Below are 13,420 nucleotides of genomic sequence, written 5' to 3'. Positions count from 1 at the left end.
GGCCGGTTTTGTTCAATATCTTCATTAGTGATCTGGAGGATGGCGTGGACTGCACTCTCAGCAAGTTTGCAGATGACACTAAACTGGGAGGAGTGGTAGATACGCTGGAGGGTAGGGATAGGATACAGAGGGACCTAGACAAATTAGAGGATTGGGCCAAAAGAAACCTGATGAGGTTCAACAGGACAAGTGCAGAGTCCTGCACTTAGGATGGAAGAATCCTATTCACTGTTACAGACTAGGGACCGAATGGCTAGGAAGCAGTTCTGCAGAAAAGGACCTAGGGGTTATGGTGGACGAGAAGCTGGATATAAATCAACAGTGTGCCCTTGTTGCCAAGAAGGCTAACGGCATTTTGGGCTGTATAAGTAGGGGCATTGCCAGCAGATCGAGGGACGTGATCATTCCCCTCTATTCAACATTGGTGAGGCCTCATCTGGAATACTGTGTCCAGTTTTGGGCCCCACACTACAAGAAGGATGTGGAAAAATTGGAAAGAATCCAACAGAGGGCAACAAAAATGATTAGGGGGCTGGAGCCAGGGCCGGCTCTAGGCACCAGCAAAGCAAGCTGGTGCTTGGGGCGGCACATTTTTAGGGGTGCCATGGCCGGCGCCAGAATGCCACCCCTGCTGCCCCTAAAAATGTGCCCCAGCCACCCTAGCTCACCTCCGCTGCTGCCACGGCACGCAAAACAGGTGATTTGCACGCCGCTGCTCCCCCTCCCTCCCAGGCTTGAGAGCCTGGGAGGGAGGAGGAGATCCCAAGCAGCCGCGCGCCGCTGCTCCCCCTCCCTCCCAGGCTTGAGAGTCTGGGGGGAGGAGGCAGGGCTGGGGATTTGGGGAAGGGGCGGAGCTGAGGCGGGGCCGGGGGGGTGGGGTAAGAAAAAAACGGGGGGTGGGTGGCCAAAATTGATTTTGCTTGGGTCTGGAGGCACGGGGCTGCCCGAAGCCGGTAGCGCTCGGGCAGCCCGGCTCTTAAACAGAGTCGGGGAGGAGCAGAGCTGCCATTTTCTCGGACATGTTCGGCTTTTTGGCAATTCCCCCCGGACGGGGGTTTGACTGCCGAAAAGCCGGACATGTCCGGGAAAGAGGACGTATGGTAACCCTACTTTATACTGCTCTAAACTGTTAAAACATCTAACCGAATTGTTAAAAGGTAAAAATGGGGAATGTTAATAGAAATGGCAAAAAGAATGTGACACAGGTGACCAAGCAGCATCGGCACAGGTGTAAGAACCTTCTGACTCCATTTTTTTCCTGTAGTGCTGGTTTGTGCAGGGCCGGCGCTTCCATTTAGGTGACCTAGGCAGTTGCCTAGGGTGCCAGGATTTGGCGGGGGGGGGGGCGGCATTTTTCCGCCCTTGGCGGCAATTCGGCGGCAGGGGGTCCTTCCGCACTCCGGGTCTTCGGTGGAAATTCTGCGGCAGGTCCTTCACTCGCTCCGGGACCCGCTGCCGAAGTGCCCCGATGACCGGGAGCGCGGAAGGACCCCCGCCTAGGGTGCCAAAAACCCTGGCGCTGCTCCTGGGTTTGTGAGACCTCCTGGTTGGAGTAGGAACTGTGATCTCACTCAGATTACACAATGGCAGGGAGAAGTCTATTGTATACACATCCTACGCCCTGACAAGAACTGGTATTTATGCTCAAATAATACACCTTAAGGTACAGTGTATAGAATAATGAAATTCCACAAACACATGTATGGTAGAATGTACTAAATCTTGATAGCTGACCATAAAACTTTACTTAAGTTCTTAGAACCCAAGGCTGTGTGAGTCTGAAGTGACAGTATCTAGCTGGGACATTCCAAATCTTTCCAAAAAAGACACAAAAATGAAAATGTCAGCATAGTTACTGAATAAAACCATGACATTGTACCAAGCCCAGATTCTGCAAAATTAAAATGAATGGGTAGGTCAGCTAGATAGTGTCCTAGGAAAGCCCCCAGATTGGCTAAATTTGTAAAAGAAAAATACTGTGTAATTTTATTTTATTTGTTCCTTGTATCCACTTTCTATGTTGAGTATAAAACAAGATTTCAGAAAATTAGATGTGTAGTATACATAACACCCATGAAATAATTAAACCACTTTTAAAAGTGAACTTCCAAGTGAGACAAATTTGGGTTTGTGTCCTTTTTCACTATTGTATAATGTATGAAGAAGGTCTGAAAGCTTTTGTGACCAAATAAGAGAATCCTCTTGTTTTTTTCTTTAAAAAGTCAGATCTTGTCTATCTTGGAGATGCTATGGTTAAGAACTAGTGAAACTATGACATAACACATTAGAAATGAATACTAAAAGTTGAACAATTGACAAGGAAAGAGAATTTTAGTCAGACTGTTTAAAAACACTGGTTTCTGTTTGTTTTTGTTAATGCCTACATAACCCCAACAACTAAAGAACACTTGGGAAAACAATTACTTTATTAAATATTCAATCTCTAAGCCCTTCCCGTTAAGCTATAACAACTTGCAATAAACATCTTAGACTCCCAAAAAATCCTCCAACAAAACCAAGGAAGTCTTGACATGTCTAGATTTAAGGTAAAAAAGCAAGCAGCCCTTTTTTCTACATCAGAGAGAAACACATTTTATTTCTTTTTCAGGTCACCTTTAAAAGTTGTATGCAACAGTGTCTGGACACAGATTACTGATCTGCCTAGGACAGTTTGTTCTAATTGAATATCCTTGCAGGAGAGTCATGTAGTCAAGAGTTCTGTGAGTTTTGGTCTGAACTAGTCTCTCCTCATTAGAGATCACGTCAACATTCTTGCTTGTGTGTGGTTGAATTAATCTCACTCAATGACAAACAGTTTTTCTAATTCTCCTTTAGACCAATAGTTTTCGATCTTTTTTCATTTGCAGACCCCTAAAAAATTTTGAATGGAGGTCCGTGGACCACAGGTTGAAAACCAGTGTTCTATGGTAATGACAACCTTTCATGGACATAGTCTGCAGACAAGTTGAAAACCACTGCTTTAGACTCTTAAGCTAAAATTTTCAAAAGAGACTAATAATTTTGGGGAACCAATTTCATACGACTTACAGGGGTCTGATTTTCAGAAAGTGCTAACCCCTCACCTCTGAAAATCAGGCCCTTTTAAAGTGGCTCAAGTCAGACAACTCAAAATTAGAACCACCCAAAATCAACAGTCCTTTTTGGAAACGTTGGCCTTAATTACCTCTACTCCAAATACAACAGCACTAACCACAAGGCCATTGGGTTAGTTCAAGGAGTTCTAGTCTACCATGCCAGGAATCAAACCATTTCTTTCATGTGGTAGACTAAATCAATCAAGAGTCTCTTGCATGGTTGTGCAAGGCACTAATGATTTCATCTTTCAGTCTTTCTTTAGATATGCAAGGGCTGCAGGGTTGGACTGTAAAGGCTAGTCTCTGGAATAGGATTTTAAAACAAATTAATTCAACCCAGCAGAGAATTATGTCCTTCCCTTCTCCACTTCACTCCTCTCTCCTCTGCTCTTCAAAGGCTGATGTGTATATAAAGGTTTTCCTAAGTAAATTAAAAACTACAGCAAACTCAAAGGAATCAAATTCTAAACAAAATAGAAATAGAAAAGGCATACTGTGGGAAATATCTGCCAACCCCATCTTTGAGATTCTGACGGAGGCTGAAAGAGAGACACTGTCCCTTTAAGGATTGCCTCAGCATGCCTGATCTCTGGGAATGATCAGAGTTGCAGCATAAACTGTGTGGATTGTAACTGGCAGACAGGAGGTTTCCTGAAGCCCACTGTATTGTATATACTCAGAGAGGGAGTGAGCAATCGGGGGAGGGGGAGGAATAGGGACCCTCCATTCCTGAGAGCTGTTAGGTTTCTCATTGTACAGGCAGGTTTAAAAATAAAACCTAGGAACAGGGAGAATTGGCTTCCCAAAGTCCTAGAAAGAATGAGTGTCTAACATATATCTGTTTGAGAGAGGGACTGAGCTGCAAACCATGAGCCCAAAGCAGCCAGGAAATGCTGCAGCAAGAGCCAGACCCACAGCTCAGCCACAAGAGAACAGGTCAGTCTGGGATGCATGAGACTGGCTGAGGAGTTATATTTAGACAGGTAAACATACACAGTAGAAGAGATGGGATTCACACAGACCTAGCGATCTGCTTTTGCTGGGTACCAAGAGGAGCACCCACAGCAAAACCATTGAAGGGTAAGAATCTGCAGCCTAGAGCATCACTGAATATGAAGTTATGGGACAGACTAACAATCTAAGCACTTCTTCCCCATTATTCTCTGCATTCCCAGCCCCTCCACGTGGTTTTCATATTAAATGGAAAGGCTTTTCAGGGGTGTGTCCGTGTGAAATTGCAGTCTGAAAATAGCTGCAATGCTAAGAGCAAGGTGCCTATGGCAAAGTAGGACTGTACTCAGATGAAAGACCTCTAAAGAAAACCATACTAGGAGATGCAGGAGGTAATGCTGACAATTCAGTAGGCAACGCTTTCCCTTCTGATGCTTAATTCAGATCCGATACCACAACATGGGGTTAAGGCCCTGCATTACTGTGGATGCCATCTTTCAGGTGAGATGTAAAACTAGAGGCGAGGCTACTTGTGATACTTTTTGTAAGGGTTTAAATTCTTCTTGTTCCAACCAAATTCCAACTAAATAATTAGATTCTCCTCATCTAAATTCCCCTGTAGCTGCAACCAGATAGGGTATTTTTCAATTCCTGTCCTTAAATAGTCAATGTTGTTTAAATGTTGTTTAGACTGTTAAAAAAGCTGCCATGCTTTACTGTAGAGGTGGCTGCACTACCAAAGGTAAATTAAGTGAGCCCTATGTATATATAGCTTGTAGCATGTATTAGTTTCAGCTTGGAAAGCACTTTGGGATGGAAGGTATTTTATAAATATAAGATTTATATAGCTACTCTGTGAAATGTGAAACTGCTGTGCTAAATAATGACAATCTGCTTCCGGCTGCCCCATCACTCCACCTCATTATACACAGAAAAGTTCACATAAGTTTTCTAGATTGGGATGCCAGAAGGGGCCATCAGATCATCTAGTCTAACTTCCTGTAGAATACAAGCCATAGAATTTCATCCAGTTACTCCTGTAGAGACCAATAACTTGTGTTTGGCTAAAGCACATCTTCTAGAATGGCATCCAGTCTTGACCTGAAGATTTTAAGAAATGGAAAATCCACCACTTCCCCCTTGATAGTTTGCTCCAATGATTAATCATCCTCACCGTTAAAAATTTGTGCCTTAAATCTAATTTGAATGTCTGGCTTTAATTTCCAGCCATAGTTTCTTCTTATGCCTTTCTCTGGTAAATTAAAGAGCAATATAGTCCTGCAGTTTCCCCCCATGAAGGTACATATACATCATAGTCAAGTCATCCCTTAAGCTTCTGTTTGATAAGCTAAACAGACTGAACTCCTTAAGTCTCTCACTGTAAAGTATTTTTTCCAGCCCACAAACCATTTTTGTGTCTCTTCTCTGCACCTTCTCCAATTTTTCAGCGAAGTCTGCATCCCTTTTATCAACAAGTTTATGTCCCTTTCTCTATAAAAATACAGTATGAGCCGCAGTTAGTACAAATTGTGCTGCCTTGAAAGTTTTGGCTATTTGAATCCTGATTTTAAAATGATTACTGAAGTGCTTGTTGTGTGTTCCCAAGTTATTCTGAAATGGTTTAAGTGACACTGTCAGTCAACTTATACTTAAGTTTTGCTTTAAAAAAATAGGAAAAAAACCTAATTAATAGAAATATGTTTATACTGATTTCAATAAACAGGCTATTTCTGATTATTTGCTCCCCTGCATTTCTGGAAATCCAAATCCAACAGCATCATAGTAGTGCAGAAGCACTCTACAGAATGTGAAACTTACCAGCCTTTTGATCCAGAATGAAATGCAAAGAGCATTGAAGGGGAAGAGTAACAGAATTGCCAACTCTTGTGAATGTACTGCAAGTCTCACAATATTTGGCATTTTACTAAGAGCCTCAGCTCCTGTAGACAAGTGATTACATGAGAATCTCAGCTTTCATGTAAAAAGGTAAGTTTTTAGACCTTGCAGTTTCAGAAAAAAAAAAAACTTAAAAAAACCAAAAACCCACACGGGAAATAAAAAGAACCCCAATTTAAAAGAAGCACATGATTTTTAAGCCAATCACACATTTGGGGGGGCTTGATTTAAGATTTTTCAAATGTTTGACGTTGGCAATAATGAAGTGAACTAGACTGTAAAATCCTTTCAACTTCAGTACTCTGAGGTGGGGATTAATAACATGTGAAGACACTGTAGTTTTAAGTACCACATATGATATTTATCTTAGAAAGAAGGTGAATTCAGGGTGTGTTTAAAGAGAAGAGGCTGCTAATATTACAACTACAAAGTGAGCAAGGAGGAAACTACTTTCCAACAGGAAGGAATCCCTCGCTGACACTCCTGGGCATAAAAACACACGTGAGAGATGGAGCCTGGGAGCACAGGAAATCCACAGATGGAGAGAGGCCAGCTTGCCTATCCAATTCTGCCTCATACTCTGAATTGGCAGTTGGATCTCACAATGGTTTTCCTTGCGTATACTTGTCTAATTTCTTTAAAAGAAGAAAAATAAACTGTAACATACACTAGTTTCTGACACACTTGGTAATTTATTCCATATATTGACAACGCTTTGTATATAAAGAATTGCCACCTTACTTCATATAAGTTGATGACTAGGACAGTAGAGTAAAAAAGAACCTCTCTCTTTCCCTTCTATCCCCTTCTACTTTATTAAACCCTCCAGAACTTTGTAAACTTAGTCAGGCCTGTGTCTTTATTTTCTTTCTTCTAATGGACATGCACTTTGTTTCACTCTCCTTTTAAAATAAAACCTGTGTATGTGATAGAGGATGGACATGTGCCAGCAAGCAAAAAGTGCTATGACAATATGACAGCCATTTCAGATGGCCAGTGCATGGCCACTGCGCATAAATAAGTGCATGCATGAGGGAGAGAGTGTAAGAGCAAGAGTGTTTGTGCACATGGGTGAGAAAGTCTATAAATGCAAAGTGAAGAACAGGGTGTTGCCAGTGTCCATGCACCCAGGCATACTGGGTAGGGTAAGGGGATGCTTATGCAGACGTGCAAAGGGAAAGAGAGCTTGTGTGTCCCTGCATATGTGCATGCCTGCGATCATTTATGCACCAAGGCTCATATGAAACTGGAGGGAGAGAGAAATCAATGTGTGTGAAAGAGTATGTCCTGGCACAAAAAATATATGTGTATATGTGTGCACAAGTGCATATGTTAGAAAACATATGTGCCCATGTATATATTGGATGGGGGGAGATATGCTTACCAGTATAATCTAAGTGTGTTGGCATGTGCAAGGAACATGTTGATGGGCATATATAAGAGTTCTTTGAGTGAGCAAGAGGGAAAGAATTGGAGCAGGTGGGAGCATGAACACTGGTACATGCAGTGTTGTTGTGTGTGACACAGAAAGAATTGGCTCACATGAGAATGTGTGCGTTGGTGCAGGTGTGAGCATCCACACTTGCACGCCTGGGAGAGAAGAGGAGTGTGTGGGCACACACGTAGGGTGACCAGATAGCAAATGTGAAAAATCAATACAGGGGGTGGGGGGTAATAGGCACCTATATAAGTAAAAGCCCTGAATATCGGGACTGTCCCTATAAAATCGGGACATCTGGTCACCCTACACACACGTGTGTATGCCAGTGCTAGTGTGCATGTGAGAAAGGAGTGAGGTGTACATGTGTGAAAGTATGTGTATGCACACCCACAAATTCTATGCAGAGGTGGGGGAACAAATGTGTTGTGTACACATTCAATCAAGTTTAGAGTAAGAGATTTTGTGCAAATATGCATGTGACATTACACAAGAGAATCGGTGTACTTGTGCAATGCCAGGATAAGAATGATGATGGGTGTTGGTACACAAGCACATGAAAGCTGTTGCACATATTTATGCATGAGAGATTGAGAGTTCTAATGGCCATATTTTGGGGAGCATGTGTGTTGGCATACATGAAAGAGATGGGACTATGTTGGTGCACGCAGGCACATAAGCTGTCAGTACAATGGTGCTTGTAGAAAACGTGTGTTGGTGCACTTGTAAAGCTGGTGCAGGAGAGAAAGAGAACGCTGATGCATGATGATGTCATCATGTTGATGTGTGTGCAAGAACAGGCATATGTATGTTCGTATTCTAATGTATATACAAAAAGGGTATATGCATGCATGTACATCATTCTGGGATGTATTAGCAGGAGTGTTGAAAGGAAGACACGAGAAGTAATTCTTCTGCTTAACTGGAGTATTGGGTCCAGTTCTGGGCGCCACATTTCAGGAAAGATGTGGACAAATTGGAGAAAGTCCAGGGAAGAGCAACAAAAATGATTAAAGGTCTAGAAAACATGACCTATGAGGGAAGACTGAAAAAAAATGGGTTTGTTTAGTCTGGAAAAGAGAAGACAGAGGGGACATGATAACAGTTTTCAAGTATATAAAAGTTTTTTTACAAGGAGGAGGGAGAAAAATTGTTCTTTTTAACCTCTGAGGATAGGACAAGAAGCAATGGGCTTAAATTGCAGCAAGGGAGTTTTAGGCTGAACATTAGAAAAAACTTCCTAATTGTCGGGGTGATTAAGCACCGGAATAAATTGCCCAGGGAAGTTGTGAAATCTCCATCATTGGAGATTTTTAAGAACAAGTTAGACAAACATCTGTCAGGGATGGTCTAAATAATACTTAGTCCTGCCATGAGTGCAGGGGACCGTACTAGATGACCTCTCGAGGTCCCTTCCAGTCCTATGATTCTATGAGGACAGTGAGGGGGTGCACAGGTGTCAATTTGCTCTCGTTCACAGGTTTGTGTGTGTTCCCATGTAGACTCATAGACTTTAAGGTCAGAAAGGACCATCGTGACCATCTAGTCAGACATCCTGCACATTGAAGGCAACAGAACCTCACCCACCAGCTCCTGCAACAGGCGCATAACCTCTGGTTGAATTACTGAAGTTCTCAGATCCTGATTTAAAGACATTAAGTTATAGAGAATCCACCATTTACTCTAGTTCAAACCCGCAAGTGACCTGTGTCCCATGCTGCAGAGGAAGGCAACCCCCCCAAAAAAACACAAAAAGCCCCCCAAAAACACAACCTATGGGTTTATATGCTTGCATCCATAAGCCATGACACAGGCACAAGGCAGACCTAGTCTGCCTAACAGACATGTACAGGAGGGTGGGATTGCTCAGCAGGATAAGTAATAGCATGTACAGCCTTTCCACCTATGGGTCACCGATTAAAATCCATCTCTGGTTTGTAGTAACTGAAAGCTATAACCTAGTAAAATCAGTCAGCAGCCTTAGTCCAGGTGCCGGTAGACAAACGTACTGAGCATAAAAAACACTATGTACGTTGCTTCTGTCCCAGCAGAGAGGCCGATGATTGAATTAATCGCAGAAACTGAATTCTCTCACCAGGACAGGACAGACAAGGTGGGAGAAAGGCAGTACTGCTAGCGCCCAGCTGTGGAGAAAGGACCTGTCTCCAGGACTATCAGTTTGGTACCTTTCCCCCAAGATTTAAATGTACAGCAACACCACGCACTGGAGCTTCAGGCCTCCCAGAATACCAGACACCTTCCTGCTCCTGGTGTCCAGTTTTCGAAGATGCCCTGAGCAATCGCAAGTCGAGAGATCCAGTCGGGGAGACAGGCGCCCCCCCCCCGGGGCTGCGGCCGGCTCCCGTTACCCCGCAGCTCCCAACACGACGTTCAGACTCCAGTTCAGAAAGCACAACGTGACAGAAAGTTGAGGAGAGAGTTTCGCGCCCACCCAGCGCGTCTGGGCCACGGCGAACTAGGCTGGGGACGCGGGGCCAGGGCTGAGCAGCGCGCTCCTCAGCGAGAGACCCCGGACCACAAATCAAACTCCCCAGCAGCAAACCCGAGGGGCAGCTCCCGCCAGCAGCGGGGGGCCTGGGAAGCCCTCCCCTCACCTGCCTGCTGCCGGGGTAGGCGGCGAGCTGGAGAGGACACAACAAAGCTAAGGGAACAGGCAGGGCCGGGGGGAGGTTTCCTGCCCCCACAAGAGCAGCAGCTCCAGCTTTGTTCCAGGAGGGGAACGGCGCAAGGCTCCACCGGTGCCGCCTCCGGGAGAGAAACCGCTTCCCCGAAACCCCATCCAACCTGATTTGGGGCCAGAAACAGCTGCCTGCCCCTGCCCCTCTGCTGATCCCGCTCCTGCCCCGTGCCCCCAGCCCGGCAGCCGGCCGGGCGGAGTTCCCGCTCCCACCCCCTCAGCGGCACCCGGCCCTGGGACTGCTCCTCGGATTTACAGCCCGCCCCAGTGCCTGGGGCTCGGCACCAAGAGGCTGGGCCGGAGAAGGGGAAGGGGCCAGCCAGAGCCCCCGGACGCGGGCTGACAGCCAGCCAGCCAGCCAGCCCCTCCCCGGGGCGAAGGGGGATTACGGCACCAGGAAAGCGGGGATGGCTCAGCCCAGAGCCCCCGGGTCTGCCCATGTCCGTGACGCCCTCCGGCCAGCATAACAGGAGCATTGGCAAGCCCCATCCCAACCCTCGCCCGCCCCTGCTCAGCCCAGCCGCCTCCTACCTGCATCTGGTGGCTCCCTGTCAGGCTGGCTCCGCAGGCAGCAGGTGAGTCCTGTTCCCGGGCAGAGGGAGCCCGGCTGGGGGCGCGGGGGAGGCCACTGCAATGTCAGGAGACAAGGAGGAGACGCACCTGCCCCCGGGGCCCACCGGCTCTCGCTGTCCTTTAGCCTTTAAATCCGAGGCTCATCCGAGCCCCCCTGTCCCAGCAGACTTTAGCGCCCCCAGTGCCCGGGCCGCCCGGCTCCTCGCTCAGCTGCGCCGCTGGACCGGGGCTGCTCCCCGGTACCCGCTCTCTCGCGCTGGGGCTGCCCCGGGCTCTTCTCCCCGCAGCGGCTGGGACCGGACTTAACTTTCAGCCGCAGTTTGTGGCAGCTGCGGTGCCGAGTGCAGGGGCCGGAGCTCAGCAAGCAGATCCCGGGGGCTCCGGCAGCCTCCGCCCCGCCTCCCCCACGCCCTGCGCCGGCCCCCGGGCCCGCCCCGCCTCGCACGGTGCGCAGCTACACAGAGCCTGAGATCCCCGGGGACCCCCTGCCTCGCCCCAGGGGATCCCTTCGCTAGCCTACAGCCCAGGATTCACTACATCCCCAGCCTGGGATTCCCCAGCCCTCACAGCCTCTACAGACCGAGATCTTCTGGTCACATTCAGTCCCCAATCCCGGACCCCCTTGCTCCCCGGGGGACACACCCAGAACCCCCTACTCCCTTCCGGAGACACCTCCCCCTTGGGGTTTAAACTTCCTGTAAGAAGCCAAGCATGTATGCATCCCCTCTCCAGAGCCCAGGGCATGACATCCTTCTCCCTCCACCCTCTAGTGAAACAGACACCTTCCCTCATTCCCTCTGGGGCACCTGACATTGGCCACTGTTGGAAGACAGGATACTGGCTAGATGGACCTTTGGTCTGACCCAGTATGGCTGTTCTTATGTTCCAAGATGTAAAGTAGTCTGGTTAGGGAATGCAGCTTCATAGGCCAGTGAAACTTCAGATTATGTACAATATACCCCTGACTAAATCTTGGGTAGTCTGGGGAGGGAGCTCTGGGGGTGGGGGGCATGGCTGTCCTGGGGCAGGGGGTATCAGCGTGTGGCCTGAGACCACCGCTGGTGCTCCAAGATGGATGGGGGCGGCGGTGCGTGGCCTGGGACCACCACTGGTGCTTGGAGGAGGGGAAGGAGGGCGGCAGTGTGCAGCCCAGGACCACCATTGTTGCTCCAGGGAAGGAGGGCGGCCTTAATCAGGGTACACATTCAGAGTGCATTAGGATTCACACTCAAAGATACGAATATCAGACTTCACATTCAGAGTGCAATAGGTTCTACATATTAGTTTCCATATTCAGGATCAGAGTCTGTTTTCATTTATACCAGTATAAATTTGGAGGTGCTTCAAATTTAGCAGAGTCACTACAGATTTACACTGGTGTACCTGAGATCAACATCTGGCCCTCAAGGTTACATACCAGCACACTAGTAGCAAGATTTACATTCCCGGCCTCTGAGTTCAGTTACACTTACACACTAGTGCAATAATACCAGGATTTGCAGTCTGGCATATTGGGATCCTCGCATCAGAGCTCTAGTATCAGGATTCCAAATGCAGCAGGGCTAGCATACACGTGCAAAGGTGCAAGAAGTGGTCTAGATTCTGATGTCAGTTATACCAGTTCAAATCCAGAATAACTCTGCAACGGAGTTACCCCAGGCATAAATCTGGCCAATTGGAATCACTCTCTATTTACACCATTTTTACTGAACTCAGAGTCTGGCTTAGTGAGTGTAATTTGAGGCACACATCCACCTATTAGTGTCTGGTTTCAAACAGCTTTGAGCTTCTGTTCATGTTCTGAGAGGAAATATTTATCTGGGCACTTTTAGAGAAATAGGTAAACATCTGAATGCAGGATATATAGTAAAAAATAATTGAAGGTTTTGGCTGTCTTAATTTATGACCAAATAATCCAACGTTTCCCATCACTGCACTCAGTTATACCTTCTTTCAATGTGAATTAGGGAGAGCAGAGGTGTGTCTGGGAATAAATAGTAACTCACTATTTTTGGTAGGAAATAAAGAACCATTGTCCTCAGGACTTTATAACCAGAAACATAATAGCTGTTATGGCAAATACCAACTAATTAGAGGGAAACGCCACCTCCAAATTGCACTGTCTGCAGTGAGTGGTGGGTGCCAGTTTTTCTCACCTGGAGCTAAATGTGTTTTATGAGATGGGATGTTGTTCCCTGTGTGTTTGCAGAACTTTAACTGTTGAGCATCCAGTCTCCAGAGAACAAGGCACAGAACATTTTGTTCACTAATACACCCTGGGACTGGCTCCAAAGGATTCTCTTTCTGAGAAGGGGTGCTTCGCAGAGCTGACGTATCAACTTGTACTGGACCATTTGGTGTGCTACCTAACTACTGCGCTGCCTGTCTACCCTGGTCTGGGGAGGTCCAGGAGCAACTGGTTGTTAGGGGCTATTGGGCCAAAACTCCACCACTAATGCTATAACTGTGTAGTGTGGCTGATGTACTGCGTAGGGACTCCTGGTGGGGGTGGTGCTTCTTTAAGCCCCTGCAGGCTGCAGTACACCTGGCTACCATTAGGGGAGTACTTGAGGGCAAAGGGAGAAGGCACAGAGCTGGGAATACATATAGAGGCTGCAGTAAGGCTACCTACAGAGGCAAAATATTGGGCTGGGTGCACGTGTTTCTTGTAGTTGCCAGCCATTGTAGTCCATTCAGCACATGGAGGGGGAGGAGAAGGGAATGCTGGTTTATATGAGGTTAATTGAGAGCATATCACTCCCTGCTGTC

At 46.8% G+C, this 13,420-nt stretch overlaps 1 protein-coding gene across 2 annotated transcripts in view; it reads right to left on the bottom strand.

Annotated features, from left to right (window-relative positions):
• WNT5B (Wnt family member 5B) overlaps positions 1-11,005 on the bottom strand; it is a 98,416-nt gene extending 87,411 nt beyond the window's left edge. For both annotated transcript variants that reach the window (XM_054035267.1, XM_054035251.1), the window contains exon 1: positions 10,610-11,005. Coding sequence is in view for 1 of the 2 variants with exons in the window: in XM_054035251.1 (XP_053891226.1) it covers positions 10,610-10,615 (6 nt within the window). In the remaining variant the exon portion in view is untranslated. The remainder of the gene's footprint in view (positions 1-10,609) is intronic.
• Between the last annotated feature and the right edge of the window lie 2,415 nt (positions 11,006-13,420).

Source organism: Malaclemys terrapin, chromosome 1 (assembly GCF_027887155.1).
Source record: "Malaclemys terrapin pileata isolate rMalTer1 chromosome 1, rMalTer1.hap1, whole genome shotgun sequence".
In the NCBI taxonomy this organism is placed as follows: Eukaryota; Metazoa; Chordata; order Testudines; family Emydidae; genus Malaclemys; species Malaclemys terrapin.
Note: the sequence above shows the minus strand (reverse complement) of the source record. Positions and strands in the feature narration are given on the sequence as shown.